Source organism: Sinocyclocheilus rhinocerous, unplaced genomic scaffold, assembly GCF_001515625.1.
Source record: "Sinocyclocheilus rhinocerous isolate Xijiao unplaced genomic scaffold, SAMN03320098_v1.1 scaffold1694, whole genome shotgun sequence".
Classification (NCBI taxonomy): domain Eukaryota; kingdom Metazoa; phylum Chordata; class Actinopteri; order Cypriniformes; family Cyprinidae; genus Sinocyclocheilus; species Sinocyclocheilus rhinocerous.
This window is the reverse complement of record NW_015626863.1, coordinates 437,189-453,786: the sequence shown is the minus strand read 5'-3', so window position 1 is coordinate 453,786 and position 16,598 is coordinate 437,189. Positions and strand designations below refer to the sequence as shown.

Below are 16,598 nucleotides of genomic sequence, written 5' to 3'. Positions count from 1 at the left end.
CACACACACACACACACGCACGCACGAACACAAAACTAAAACTCATTTGACAAACACCAGCTTAGTAAAAGTAACAGGTTGGCTATAAATATATTTAATCAAAAGATGGTTGAGAAACAAAGCATCAAATTACAGTCAGTGATACACTTAAGCAAAGACAGGGAGCATGTGTAGGACGTCATGCTGTGGAAAAAGAGCTCATGAAACGTTCCTGCGTTCAAAGTCAACGGACAGGCTGCTCTTACCTTGAGAAACAGTCCGGTTTACAGTCAATAAGCAATATAAAAAATTATGAAAATTATTACAAGATGCTCTCAGAACTCATGTAGAATCTGCATGGCCTGTAGTTTCTTCTCTCAATATCTCCAACGCTTCGAGCATTTTCATGAGTTGACTGAAAATAGTCATAAATGGTCTTTATTTTCAGGAGGGAAATGTAGCCTATTAAAGTTTGTTTAATAAAATATTACACTTAAATGTGTCATCCTACTTTCTCAATAACAAAACACATGAATTTCTCTCTTTTATGAGTTTTAAAGTCATTTGGAATTAGAAGCTGGTGCAATACTGTTTAAAAAGATCAAAACATTGTTTCTAGACTGTGCTGGTGTGAATCTATTAGAGATACTGTACCTTAACCTGTAAGGCCAAATATGAAAAATCATTTTGGTTTTTATCTTTACATTCTAGTTTCTCTATCACCATCATTTCATAAATAACAGGAGATAGGCAATGACTTAAGGTGTTGGAAGTCACAATAAACTCCAAAAAAAAAAAAAAAAATTGTGGCTTTTAGTCCATGTCTGTGTGCTAGTGTACTTCTAAAAACTTTTTAGCACATGTAAATTTACATCTTCCTCACTCATTAAAAAAAAAAAAAAATCTTTTTTAAGCAAATAATGGTTCATAGCTGTATAACTAAGCCTTTTTAAAATTAATGTCCAAACCTAATTTATTGAAATACATTTCATGGAGTCATTTTAGAAATAAAAAAATTAATAAATGTAATAATAAATGTAGTCAGTTTTTTATATAAAATCTTAAAATAGGATTAAATTTTTTTTTTTTTTTTTACATTTAGTACTGCCCTGAAAAAGCTGCACAACAGATATGTACATATATTTCAGAACACAAAGTAACTTGAATTACACAATAGATCCTGTTGAAAATATACATATTTGGTTCTTGATATCATGTGTGGTTTCCTCGAGCATCAATGACTGTTTTTAGTCTTTTATGATGGTTTTGTCAGTCCCTGAGTGGTAAAACTGGATCTCGACATCCTATAGCCACTGTGAGGAAGAGCTCAGATGGACCTGGAGGACTTTTGAGGGACAAACCAGAGATGTACAACCATCACAAAAGAACATGAACAGTAATAGAGGCGACACGCAACATTAAGAACATTTCAGCAGAATCATTTATATAAAATCAGTCATTTAGTACTGTATATATCCAAATATATGTTACGCTTCATCAGGGCAGTACTAAAACAACAGAATGCAATTTTATGATTCCGATTTTTTTTTTTAATTTAAAATGAAAGATTTCGCAGATTTTGTGAGGGCTATGTACACATACTTTGGGTCTTTTTCAATATCTCAATCTGTCTCCGTGTATTTTTGGGAAATGTGACAAACATGACGGATGCAAATTCTATTATATTCCATTTCAGTGTATCAAAATCCTTTACAATCAACTGAAGAACTGAAATTAAGCCACAGATTTCTTATGCTGACAATATATTGCAAACAAGTTTTTACAACAGTGAGAAATCACCGATTACAAACCGACACAAACAGTGACGTCTCTTACATTTAATGATCGCAAGCAGAAAAGTGGAGCGTTGGGTCTTCAAGTCGACTCGAAGACAAAAGGAACAAGCAAAAAATTACATCATCTATTAAGAGACAGCTCAATATCAGTACTTACAAACGTGACAAAAAAAAAATAGAAATGCCAAAAAAAACATCTCTAGATGAACTTCACTAAAACAGTCCCAAGAGATATCGAAAGCATTAGCATCATAAACAGCAGAAGAAAAGCTTCAGAGAATCAAAGGTGGCAAAAATCAATCCCAAAATAATGACTCAAGTTTTTCATTCTCCCTACAATTAAAAAAAAGAAAGAATACTGTCATTACTGGTTTCATCAAACAGCTGGTCTTACAATACAAGCCAGTGAAAAAGAGCTTCCATCACATTTAGCGAACTCTTCTCAATACAAACAAGGTGAGCTAGAAGCTTCTAAACCCCCAAGGCCCTCTGAAGTGAAAAATCACATTCAAAATGTGAATATTACAACATTATGAGTCATTAGAACAAACACAGCAAGCACAATCAAATCCAGCGTCTCTTGCAAATGTAGCCCAGCCCCGTTTAAATCTTGAAATTATGCTACATTATCAAAAACAAAAACTATGAAATTGAGGGTCAGAAGTAGTCTGAGAAGGAAATAACCACCGTTGATTAATGCTTCTACGGGCCGGCGTGTTATTTCTCGCGGTAGAACAGCAGGTATGCCTTCAGCGACTCGGGCAGCGGCAGACTCAGGACTTTGTCTCTCAGATGGTTGACCCGCGGCTCCTCGGGTTTGACGGGCTCAATGTCTTTCTCCTGCTCCTCCTCTTTGCTCTCCTCCTCGATGCATTCGTCCTCCTCGCTGTCCATGGGCTGAGGAATCAGCTGGTTGCCCACGAACACGTAGGTGTTGATGCGGCGGCGGCGGCGGCAGCGCCTGCGTTTGCGTTTCTGCGGCGCTCGCTGCGTGTTGTTGCGGGCTGGTTGCTCCTCGTTGGTCAGGTTGCGGAGGGTCCGGCGGATGTAGATTCGTGCCAGGTCCTGAAGAGTCCTCACAGACAGCGGCGCTGAGGAACAGACAAGTTACACAGGTTAATGGCTAAAGGTTTTTCTCAGATCTCATTTGTGTGCACAACTAATTAGTTTAAACCTGAAGGCAAGACACCGCAGGGCAATAGGGTAAAAACTAATCGATATCACTACACCGCACCAGCTGATTATTCACAGTACATCAAGACAACTGTTTTGTATTACAAGTTTGCTGAAAGGTTGTTTAAATATAATCTAACGAAATATGCACTCATTTGCTTATATTTCCAGAACAGAAATCTAAATATTGGATAAAGCCACACTGTAATAAAAAATGATTTCTGTTGTTTGTTAAATAATTAAAATGCATTTAAGCAAAACTGCCTAACATTTGGTTTCTACACTGAAAAAAAAATGTTTGCATCAATTTTCCTAAAAAGATTTTTAGGATTTACTTTGAAACTATTTTCACTTATATTTTACAAATAATTACTAAAAATGGCAAGTAACATTGGATTAAACGTTGGATTAAATTACATTTTCTTGTAAAACTATTTAATTTGTATTTAAAAACGTAATTTTTTAAACAGTGTGCTTAATTTAACTGTCCAATCTACTTAAATATGCAAAACTGTTTACTCCATGTCAAAAGTTTACTTAATTCAACAAAAATTATTACGTAGTCCCAACAACAACAAAAAAAACTATCTATCTATCTTTATATCTATGTGTGTGTGTATATATATATATGGGTTGTTTGATGATCTGAATCTTTTAAGTGTGACAAATATGCAAACAATTAAAAAAACAGGAAGGGGGCAAAAACTTTTTCACACCACTGTATATACCGTACATGCGTCCTATGGTGTAACAACAAAATTGAGAAAACAATAATTAATCATTATTAATAATTAATTTCTTGTTAATAATATACAAATAGCATAAGAGAGATTTTTCTTCATTGTTAGTTTTTTTTCTAAATTTTTGCTGTCACACCATAGGACACATTTATGGTATATTTGTCAACTACTCATATATATATATGTGTGTGTGTGTGTGTGTGTGTGTGTGTGTGTATATATATATATATATATATATATGTGTGTGTGTGTGTGTGTGTGTGTGTGTGTGTGTGTATATATATATATATATATATGTGTGTGTGTGTGTGTATGTATACGTAAAACTGGGCAGTTTAGAATTAAAAATATATTCCCACTGTAAATTACCAGATTCCCACTTATCACTCTATAAATCAGAAAATACTGTCAACAACAGCCAGGGGGAAAAAAATCACAATGTTTTTAGGAATAAAATGTAAATCGGATGAATGATATATGAACAAATCCTTCTTCAGAATACAAAACTGTAAAGTTTGTATATGCAAGTGTTACGGATGTGGCGATTTCTGACTCACTACATGAGAAAAACAGCATTTTGAGTAAACTGCCTTTAAAGATAAATAAAATAAAAACTTTGTAATGTGTATTTTGGATGTTTTCTATCCATTAGTCTGAAAGAAGACATGTTATAGAAGCAAAATAGCACAAAATCTCAAGACTGACCAGAGGAAAAAAAACAAAAACAAACAATTTCAGGTTTTGCCTGTAGTGTTGGTTACTGTTCTGAATGAATCAGGTAATGAAATCTGCAATAAATCAGTCTGTAACGTTGCCCTTTGTAAACCACCCTAGCGGCAGCTGATTGGCCAGAGCAGTGTGAGGTCATAAAAGAGGCGGAGACTCACGGAGCACCACAGCATCAGGCTTGCAGCCTTCTGTCCTGCTCTGCTGAACAAGAGGAGCAAATGACACCGCCAGGATATTCTTACTCTCCCAGGAGCTCTGACCGGTTCTAGTGATCTGAGTCAGCTGCAACAACACACAAACACTCAATGAGAGAGACGCCACACTAATAACCAGCTCAAACATTTGATGCAAGACATGAGGCTCAACAGGATCATGAAACTACAGAATACTGTTCTACAATATCATGCATTCATATAGCAGCATAAATATTGCATTCATGACAATTTTCACAATTGTTTCATTATGATAACTTGTTAGATGCCAAATAGAAGTAATAAAAGATGCACTTTGCAATTTTTCAGAGACTTTTTTTAAGCAGTTGTATTTACTATAGGTTTGTCAAGGCTTTCAAAAGATCATTCTACTCGACTGACATTTCTAGAATTAAAATGCCGATTTCTACTACACCAAATTGATTTGAATACTTCAGATACACTTAAAAATTATTGAAGTGGCATTTATTTGAAATGAAAAGCACAAGTACACTTGTCAAGCAGAATATTTCACAAAAAGGCATTTGGCTTGAAATAATAAAGTAAAAAATGAAGACAGTAAGTACTGTGACTTTTTGTTTGTCATTAGTGGAACATGTTGATATTTAATATGATGAACTGTGCTTAGTACACATGTGTGAACAGGTGTTATTTTAGTATTATTTATAAACCGTTATAATATTTATTCATATTTTGAATTAGCTTTTATTTTCATATTTTCGGTTTAATTGTTTATTTTGTAATTTTTTATTAGTTATATTTTTTTTTCTTCAGTTGTACAATTTGTTTTAGTACTTCAACTTCAACTTATTTTATTTCAGTTAGTTGCCAAGGGAACATTTCAAATATTAATTTATGTATTCTAAGTTTGGGTTTTCATCTAATATTTATATTTTATTTCATCTTTATTTCAGTTAACAAAAAACATTTTTAATAGTTTTAGTTAACAATAACAACACTGGTGTGAACTTGAAGAGAACTGACATCATACATCCACAAAAAAAAAAAATTTCACCAAATACCAGGGAAACAAAAGACATCGAGCAAAAATGGTGAAGAAAAGTAAATTAGTGACGAGACAAGATCCTGCAGCATTTGAAACATGCAGACATTTGGGTTCATATTGTCATCTACTGACATTCAGACATTTGTAAGTGATTTCAGGGTCGCTATACAGTATGTATCACCCTGGGTTTTACCTGATCTTCTATCGGCATGACCAAAATTCCTCCGACTTTCAGCAGGATTTTCATGTAGTTCTCGTGGTCCTTCTGAACTCCAGCGCCACAGTAGATGCGGTCGTACTGGTGACTGTCTGAGGAAATCTCCAGACAATTCCCCACCACAAAGTGTGGCTCGCAGAACTCAAACCTGAGAGGACACGTTTACTGTAGAACACTGGTATCCATTTCTAAAACACCTACAACACAATTTCTACATATTCCAGTCTCTTTACATAAACCTCACAGCTGCTAACATGTTCCAGTTGATTTTAGTGTGCTACCATGACCTTTCTAGACCTTTTTGTCTTGAAGTCAAAGCACAATATTTTTACAGTTTCTGAAAATAAAAAAAATGAAAACAAGCAGATTTATTAAAATTACAGCAGAACATGCTAGAGTTCTGCTGTAATTTTAATAAAACTGCTTGTTTTCATTTTTTTATTAACAGAAACTGTGAGTGTCAATATATTAAATGAATTAACCACAATTATTTTTGTGAGTCCAGTAGTTTAAAGAACTGTACAGTCTTTAATAAAAAAAAGTTCAGAATAATAATTACATTTTGCAATGAAATGAGAGTAACTTTTTGAATAAAATTAAAAATGAATAAAGAGTCAAATTATTGTATTTAAAAATAATGACATTTTTTTTAATAACATTTTTTTTTTTTTTTATAAAATATATATATATATTTTTTTAAGCATAAAAAAAGATTATTTTAATAGTCAAAAGAGTCCATCTTGTATATCTACCATATTCTGGCCTCTAGATGCAGGTGTTTTGCAAGATTTATTGTCCGCCAGGCAAAAATGGCTTTTCAAATGGCTTAGAAGTAATAGCAGACCTCTTTTCAACAAGCTATATAATTTGAGTTATCATTAACGTGACAACGAAATAACCACAGAGCAACCAAACAGCAATGCGCTAACAACAGCCTAGCATTATGTCGGCGGGTTTTGCACGGACAAGTATATTCGCATTTCCTTCAGAAAATGTAAGAATCTATTTTTATGAATGAATAAAAAGCAATTTTCCTTATTTAACTGGTAGAGAACTGATATGATGCCAAGAGAAATGTGATATTGAGCATATTATTAGCATTAGTCCATACGTTTTTATTTGCTTAGCAGCAGTTTTATTGAGTAGTCAGACTCGACAAGACGTGTAACAGATATCGAGCTCCCAAAGCTCAACTACATCGATTAAGCAACCTTATGGCCCAATGGTCTTCTGTTATGAAACACGCTTTTATGGCTTGTTTAATAGTGTCAGTGCTTTGTCTGATACATCATTACGGCTCTCTCCTGACCTCAACAACGCTGCTCGCGCTGGTGCATGACGAAGACAGATGTTTGAAAGCGGAAAATGCCGGGGAGGGCGTTCAGGGAAAGCGTGTGCAATGCTGAAGTGGACTGTCTGAGCTAGCGGTTCTGGCTGTGACAGGTGTTCCCGCAGGTGTGCGAATCGCTCAGCAGACCGCAGAGAGCTGACGGCCGCTTGAAGTATTTATTCATGGAGACTGTGGTTCGGGGAAAGCTAATGCATCCTCCGTGTCACATGGAAGATTAATGGGCAGGGCTGAGTAAATCAAAGTTCAAATCAAAGCGATCTCTGAAGTTAACCACAGAACTGCGGTGGGACTCATGTTGCTCTCTCCAAACTCAGTTTGCCTTCCTGGAGGCGGCTGCCAAAACACATTTCATTACACCAAATACACAAAATAATGTTCTTTTTAGAAGCATCATATGACCCCTTTAAAACAAATGCTTTTAGATGATTTCAATTTCTATAGGTGTAACAAAACCAGCACTTTTTTAAAAATAGAATATTTACATTCGCACTTAAATCTAGAGAAAGAATGTAAAATAGAGTTGAACATGCCTGTCAAAGCTGTCGCTGTTTTTAATGAATTCATCGAGTCTTTCTTTTGCATATTCCACCACATCCTTGTGTAGCTCAACGCCATGATTTACTCCAAACGGACCTGCAAATAATAATAATAATAATAAAAAAAAAGAATCACTGATATAATACTACACTTTTATTTTCAGTTATTATCAGTCACATACCAAGACATTATATTGAAATATTAACATTTTCAGCTAATAACACACCAAAAGTTGAAGATTCTGGAGAAAAGGGAACAAATTGCCAGTGTGTTACTAAGCAGTATCTTGCATAGGCTAGTTTTTTTTAATTTTTTATAAAGAAATCAATATTTTCAATACGGATGCATTAAATTGGTCAAAAGTGACAGGAAGTAATGTCACAAAATATTTCTATTTTAAACAAATTGCTGTTCATTGAACTTTCTGTTTATCAAAGAATCATGTATTATGGTTTCCACAAAAAATATGAAGCAGCACAACTGTTTTCAACATTGATAATAATAAGAAATGTTTCTTGAGCAGGAAATCAGCATATTAGAATGATTTCTGAAGGATCATGTGACACTGAAGACTGGAGTAATGATGCTGAAATATATGTTAAATTACATCTTAACATATATTCTAACAGAAAACAGTTATTTTAAATTGTAATAATATTTTACAATATTACAATTTTATGGTATTTTTGATCAAATAAATGCAGCCTTGATGAGCATAAAAGACTTCTTTCAAAACATTACCACCCCTAAACTGTAAATGTTAATGTATTATGTGAGATTTTTTTTTTAACTCTATTTATGTTCCTCCAACTAAAAATGAAGGATCATGTGACACTGAAGACTGGAGTAATGATGCTGAAATATATGTTAAATTACATCTTAACATATATTCTAACAGAAAACAGTTATTTTAAATTGTAATAATATTTTACAATATTACAATTTTATGGTATTTTTGATCAAATAAATGCAGCCTTGATGAGCATAAAATACTTCTTTCAAAACATTACCACCCCTAAACTGTAAATGTTAATGTATTATGTGAGATTTTTTTTTAAACTCTATTTATGTTCCTCCAACTAAAAATCCAAAATCTGATTACTTATAAGAGTAACATCACATCTTTACTCAGTTACTCAACTCTTTACAAGTTGCATGATTTGAGTCATTCAGGTGTGTAGTGCCAAAATGTATGTTTGTTTAAATCCCTAAAATTTAGCAATAATAATAATAAGAGTAATGCAAATTAAAGATTTAATACCTAAATATGATTCAAATGTAAACTTACTATTAGGTAATGTTCAAACAAATAACTAAGTAAAAAAACAATTGCTCTGGTCTCATTTGACAAGAGGTGGATGGCTAAAAAGCTGATTTATGCAACTTAAATGAAATAAATTTCACGTAAAATGCAAAACTCTGATTCGTCCTAAAATACTCTATTTTTTGAGCGCAAATTTCTTATTTCTTCTTCTAATAATTTTCTGTTTTTCTTTTGATCGATTTTTTAAAATAATAATAAGAATAATAATAAACAATATAAATAAATTGTATCTTCAATATCTGCTGTTTCCTTTATTGTCTTTTAATTATATATAAGTTATCAGAGTAGTTCTCACCTATGATCAGGCCCACCATGGTGCTCAGGTATCCCGTGCCACTGCCGAGGTTCAGGAAAGACAAACCCTGCTGGAGTTTCAGCGCTTCCATCACCTCAGAGTAGATACACGGCGCTGACAGGTGTATATTCCCGTGCTTCCATGCCAGATCCTTGTAGGCATTGTCTCTGTAGCTGTCCAGGTAATAATCTCCACGGTCTATGGCCCTAAAGGCCTGCTCCACGCGGTCTGTGCGGATGTACTGCGCTTCCTTCAGGTTGTCTATCAAATCATCGTTGTCCTCGCCAGCGCTGACTGCTCCCCCCATGATCCCCTCAGAGAAAAGAAACAAACCAAAAAAAAGAAAGAAAAAAATGCAGAGGAGGTGAGAGACGGATAACTAGACCGGTCCTCACATCCAGATGAAAGCGCTGGAGCGATTCTCCGCAGGGATGCCCAGTCGTGATGCCTGCGTCCCACACAAATCACCTCAGACCATTCTCAGCTACGCCAAGATCTGAGGATTGAAAAACAAAAGGTGACGGTTTAGATCTCTCGCTCTCACACATTTCAGTTTCCCCTTCTCTCCTGAAAACAGGAGCCATGCTGCGCGAGAGTGTCCGTGCCACCTGATACCTGCTGGCTTTGATTCTTCAGCTAGGTGTTGCACGTACCTGATGTTACCTGCCTGATGCAAGCAGCTTTAACATAGCAGAAAGCAACTGAAGCACAAGTCTGAAGACTTATTACATGTCACAAATGATAATACAATAAACAAACGGCAAATCAATGAATTAGACATAGCACTGACGCAAAGTAAAAAAATCTCAAACATTTGAATGGTAATGTAGTATGTGAGATTTTTTAAAACTGTTTTATGTTCCTACAAATTGTATATATATATATATATATATATATATATACTTAGAAGTTTGTTTATTTGATAAAGAATATCTCTTTGGTTTTGAGACTTTAGTCTTTGCAACTTCAGGGATCTTATCTATGCACAATCAGCTTGTAACACTCCAAAGAGAAAGCAAAACTTGAAATCGCATCATATGACCCCTTTAAATCCCTAAATGTAATTATGATCAAGAATAATAATAATGATGTAAATAAAAGATATATTACCTTCATATGACTCAAGGATGCAATTATTATTAATGTTGCCTGCCTGATGCAACCAGCTTTAATACTGCAGAAAGCAGCAGAAGTCCAAGCCTGAAGTCTTACTACATGTCTCAAATGATAATATAATAAATGCCAAAGCAAAAAATCAGTTATTAATCAGGACATCTGAACGTCTGCTTCCTAGAAATGCTATGCACTTAACAACTGAATAGGCTTTCAAAGCAAGAGGGAAGCGAGTCTGAAAGTGGTATTTGGGCTGCAGACAGGACATAGAGAGTGTCAAAATTTGCATCTTTGGTAACGGAGTTAAGCTGAAGTTCTTTAACCTCAAGGATTTTCATGAACCTGAAATAGATCTGGATTTAAACAAACAAACACGAGGCTTATTTACTTACACCGGTTCAGTGAGTTCAAGAAAAGCCCAATTACTGTACATCGAAATGTCTCCTTTCTCCACTCCAATTAGGGATGGCTTTGCAAAGAACCATCCATCTAAAAAGAACCCATTAAACTGGGTTCATTTTCTGTGTTGACATACTTGCTATTGAACTTGAAGAGCTCATCACTTATATATATATATATATATATAAGAAACTTTCACATGCAAATGCAAACAAGACCATTTTTCAAAGCTTTATATACACCGCCTATGCAAAAATTCAGAATAATACATTTTTCTTAATTTGTTTAATGTTTTAATTCTTTTTAATGCCTTTTATTCTCACAATGGCTGCATTCATTTGATCAAAAATACAGTAAAACCGTAAAAAAAGAGAAATATTATTACTATTTAATCTAACTGCTATTCAGCAAGGATGCATTAAATGAATCAAAAGTGACAGTAAGGACATTTATAATGTTGCAAAAGATTTCTGTTTCAAATAAATGCTGTTCTTTTGCACTTTCTATTCATCAAAGAATCCTATAAAAACGAATGATCGTGTTTTCCATAAAAATATTAAGCAGCCCAATATAATCAAATAGAGGATCATTATTTTAAATGTTTAAATAATATTTCACAATATTACTGTTTTTACTGTATTTTTGATGAAATAAATGCATCCTTGGTGAGCATATAAGGTACTTGTATAAAAAATTAAATTATTTAAATTATTTGAAAACCACATGGTATGTGTGTTGGAGCAGGGTTGGAACAAAACTCTGCAGGGCTCCGGCCCTCCAGGAATTGCGTTTGACACCCCTGTTCTAGAGAGCATTTGATTGGACAATAAATTTGGACACGCCCATGAGTGCAACATGATGTCATCAGTATTTCTGATTTTTTTACTAAAATGAATTTTGTCTATATTTTGATGACCTAAACACTAACAGACATGGATCAAAAGCCACAAAACAGGGTTTTAAATGTCTATACTTATGCCTACATCCCTATTATTTCCTTGTTCTTCTTTTCTTTTCTGCATTTGTCTTGCTTTTCAGCCTTTTCCTGCAACGCTGCCCTTTCAGTCTCCTGCACTAAAAATACTGCAGGGAGGGATCTGGGTCAAACCTCCTACTCTGTTTTGTACAAGACCTGATTGCAACCCTACGGAGACTCTCTGTACATCAGTATACAACTTACAAAAGAGAACAGCACATAACTCATGAGCGCTCTTTGTTTAGAACAAACAGACACTACAAACCGATAAAGCCATTAATACTGGGTATAAAAATAGGATGCTGGTTTTCATGTCATCGCTAACTGGTTTTGTAGCTAAGTAACTGCTGGATTGTTATGGAGTTAATACTGGAAGTGGAACAATGAACTAGAACAGTTTGTTATAAAGCTGAGCTGATCCATCATTAACGTTTAAACTTGCTGGTTGCATAATTGCAAAATTATCACAGAATGCTGATGCTCTGCCAGAACTAATCAGTTTACAATTCCTCTGTGCTTTTCAAGTGAAGATAAAACCTAAATTAAAGCAGGCCTACTTTGTCTGATTTACATAGTCTTCATTATTTATGAAAAAACTGAAACTTCATGTCAGCTACCCATTATAATATACAGCTGTCCTCAGGCTGTCAGTCTCAGGCTGTGTTTCATGAGCACACGTGGTGTAAAGTCAAGTCATCTTTATTTATATAGCGCTTTATACAATACAGATTGTGTCAACGCAGCTTTACAGTATTAAACAGGAAAATAGTGTGTCGACAATGCAAGGGGACAATAACAGTAAACAGTTAAAGTCAGTTCATCATTGATTCAGTGATGTCATCGTCCAGCTCAGTTCAGTTCAAATATTATCGGAGCAATAGTCTGTAATAATGTGTGTAAATAGTCTATATTTTAAATGGAAGCTGATGGTCTCATGTTGACTCCTGCACCGTTTGTCTGACCCAGTGAAAGCGGAAGCCACAAACTCTCAGCAGATTCATTCCAGGCCTCAATAAGAAGAACCGTGTCATCACAGAGAGAAACCCAACACACCAATAAAGCAGGACCCGACCTGCAGGGCACATTTTGTGGTGAAATATGACCTTTACATGATTGTGAGATTCAAAGAATAAGAATAATAACTATAATAAGTGACATAACTTTATGTGCATTAAAGCCAAGTTACATTACATGTGGCAAAATATATTAATATTTATTCCTTACAACTTAGTAGTATATAGTTTTGTTATCTATACTTATTTAAAACTATATTGTTATAACTATTCAAATAGTTACTAATATTTATTCCAGTTGTCCTAGTAGCAAATGAATAGACACTAGTCCAGACTCTAGTGTGAAAGATTTGCATTATAAAGGGCAACCTGTGTGTGTAAAGCTTCAAGAGAGCAAACATACATTTGTTGTTTTTATTTTCTTCCATATTTTATATTCATCATTTCATTTTCATTGATATTCATTTTTTTTATAATATTACTCATTATTTTCCATGTTCTTGCAATGCTTGCGGTTTAATCTTCTGATTGTGTTTTCACAAGTTACAGATAAGAAAAAATGCTTACATTTCATGGGAGGTTGTGAAGCAGTTTGGTAACATTTGTGCTGGTCAGACGAACCCAGACTAAGCACAGAGAAAGACGCAAATGAGATTATTCAATAAACTGTGTTAAATTATTTTTTTACGATAGTAGAATGGAAGAAATTTTAGAACAATTCATTTTCTGTTGACGGTTTGGATATCAAGTCCAATATTGTGGAGGAGACAGAAGTTCAGCACGACTGGATCCAATATTCCTGGTGACTGAGAGCCAACAAGTGTGTATTCGGATTGGTAAGATTTTTAATTGTACTATAAAGTAGGCATTCTGTTCTGTAAATAGAGCTCAATGGCAAAGAAACAGGAATTATTGTTGATAACTAGTAGCTGCTGAACAGCAAACAAATAAGCAAGCATGCTAGCAGTCTACATGAATAAATACTACTAATGAGCAGTTATTGTGAAACTGAAAAGATATATTACTAGTCACAGTTAACGTAGAGTGCGTACTAGTATTTACAAAATAGATACTAGTAACATAAAAATAGTCAGTTGTAAGGAATAAATGTTAAAACAGCTTTCCATAACATCACAACAGCACTAATCTCTCAACAAATATGAAGCCAAAACGCTATATAATAGCGTTTTTGTCGATATTGAATAGAAACCCCGTATTTGCGACGCTTTCGGTCGTTTGTTTGTTTACATACAGATCTACAGTTCACGAAGCAGTCGAGTTAAAGGACTTATAAAACACTACACATATCCGCACTGCGTTAAAACAAAACAGAGTTAAGCGACGCGTGCGGTGCTTATTACATCTATACATTATATCCGAGACAATAACATGAGGTAGTCAAATAAAAATCAAAGAAGAGAGAGAGGAAATGTAAGCGTTTCACGTGTTTAGATCCGCCATAATCTCTCAAGCAGGACTTGCATGCCTTTATTTATTCGACAACTCCACAGATCTAATTAACAGGGTTATGCAATAACACTTGACATTTTAAATATTTATGAACAAATACTTCCGGGTGTGTCTTGCATCTGGTCTTTGTTATTGTGCGTTTTGCGTAATAAACGATCAAAAAAGGAAGTTATTTAAAAAAAAACAAAGCTTCAGAGACAGTTGTTACACTGCTATTGTTATTATTTTTCTTATAAGTATTAGTAAACTTGCAGCATCTGGTTAAAACACCTCTGAATTAGGATCATTGAGATCTGATTAAAATAAGATGAGAGAGACGGGGAAAACCCCCCTCTAGTTGTTCGGTTTCTAATGCTGTTAGATGACATTTAAACGCTGCAGGACTGGGAAAACCAGTAAGTCGGTGGCATTGTGTTTGACCTGGCACAGCAAACCACTTAATAGACAATAACAAATTTGTGCATGCTTCAAAACAGCCATTTTGCCATTTTTCGCGTGCGTTAAACCAGGTTAGTGGGTTTGCATTTAAATGTCTGCCACATGCACATCTTCCTCAGCTTGCTCAGATCAACGCAAAGCAACAAAACAAAAATGTCGGCCTCATCTCTGCGGAATAACAATGTTCACTGACCTTTGTAAAGCCATGAATCAGTCTCGGGCTTTGCACGAGCTAAACACACTGGATGCGCATTAGACTTGGTGTTTTTGAGCGCACTGTTGTTGTTGTTGTTGTGTGATATATAGATTTTCGTGGCGTTGAAGATCCAGCGCTGTTTTTCTTGAGGAACAGCTGAGAGGATGTAAACACACGTCACATGGTTCACAGAAACGAGGCTGCGGACATTAGACTGCAAATGCTGCTGGCTAATAACTGGTTCTTATTATAGTCCTCCAGGAGGCTCCCTGAGGCCCAAAGAGCGGAACTCCCATTGAGCTGCATTCAAATATAAACTCGATTATTCATATATTGGAGGAATTTGTAAATATAAAACTATAATCGTTTGAATCTATTCATACTAATGGTTGATTTTTGAGTTATATTTACAAATACGCTTAATGCATTTATATATATAAAAAGGACTGAATTGCATTAACCAAACAATTAATCGCAAAAGAATGCGATTAGTCCAGCTAATCCAGCGCTGATAAAAGTACCACGTACCACGTGACAAAACGGACAACGCGCGTCTTCAATAGCGGTCTGAGCACTTTATTAAAAAATAGCGAGAATCTTAAACAGCTAAAATATTAGATGTATAAATACAGACAGCGAAACTAGACAGCATCGTCTAAATGCTATTCCACCCGGTTTTTCTGTTTTAATCGGCTGTGGACAGCGGTTGTTTCTCCCCACCTATATCACATACGCCCCGCCTCTTGAGCCAGGATTGGCTAGTAGGCTACAAAGGCGGTCAACTATTGGACAGTTTAGGAGTCGTTCATATTAACGTAGCTAGCGTAGCAAATAAGGATTAGGAGAAGGCGGGACGTGAGTGGAAAAACCTTCAGAATTATGAATTATGTGGTGACATCTTTTTATTTTCCCAGAGGCCACTCTACCCAGCTGACCCCTCATGACCCTGTAAGATTCATCTAGTCCAACTCTACTGGGAAATTAACATTATGAAACCAGTTTAAAATGAATAAGTGTCCATTTATACATCTGGACATTAGGTTTCATTAACATAAGACAATGCTCCTATTGGATTGACAGCATAGTAAGTCTTTCTACATACATCAGGTCATGATGTTCAAACACTGTACCAAGTTCCCAAAAATAACTCTACAACATAGGCAATATGTGACAGCAATCACATCCAGGAGAATTATAGGTAAAATGATCTCAAAGTCAGGAAGGGTCATATAAAACTCCCCTTTAACCCTAAAAGATATAGCTCCCTCCTAGAATGCATATGTAGATCAAAAAAGACAGAAGGAATTAGATGCAAATTCTTTATAAAGCTATTTGCTTATATTTTAATTGAATGGCTTGTTTGTGTGTGTGTAAAGCAGATAGTTTGAGGACAAATATGACTGTTATTTTGTATAATAACTATAAATAATTTATTGTACTAAATAATAATTTATGATATTTTAAAAATATATTATTTTATATATAGTATATATGTTATTTATATAATAAACATTATGTGTGTATATGACAGATACTTAATGTAATATACAATGTAATATAATAATTCATTGTATTTAATAATCATTTATTACATTAAATATAATTATATATATATATATATACAGTGGGTACGG

General features: G+C 34.7%; 1 protein-coding gene across 3 annotated transcripts; it reads right to left on the bottom strand.

Annotated features, from left to right (window-relative positions):
- Positions 1-1,537: 1,537 nt before the first annotated feature.
- Positions 1,538-15,215, bottom strand: LOC107717289 (protein-L-isoaspartate O-methyltransferase domain-containing protein 1-like). Of its 3 annotated transcripts, none has more exons than XM_016523997.1 (6): positions 14,962-15,215; positions 9,360-9,679; positions 7,734-7,836; positions 5,829-6,000; positions 4,576-4,699; positions 1,538-2,866 (listed from the first exon to the last, which is right to left on the bottom strand). In XM_016523997.1, the coding sequence occupies exons 1-6, from the start codon at positions 14,973-14,975 to the stop codon at positions 2,493-2,495; spliced, it is 1,107 nt and encodes a 368-aa protein (XP_016379483.1). In that variant the 5' UTR covers positions 14,976-15,215; the 3' UTR covers positions 1,538-2,492. The 3 variants fall into 3 exon arrangements, with proteins under 3 accessions (XP_016379483.1, XP_016379490.1, XP_016379495.1); XM_016524004.1 differs by having other exon boundaries at positions 9,360-9,855; positions 14,962-15,213; XM_016524009.1 differs by lacking the exon at positions 14,962-15,215 and adding an exon at positions 10,865-10,879 and having other exon boundaries at positions 9,360-9,855.
- Positions 15,216-16,598: the final 1,383 nt, after the last annotated feature.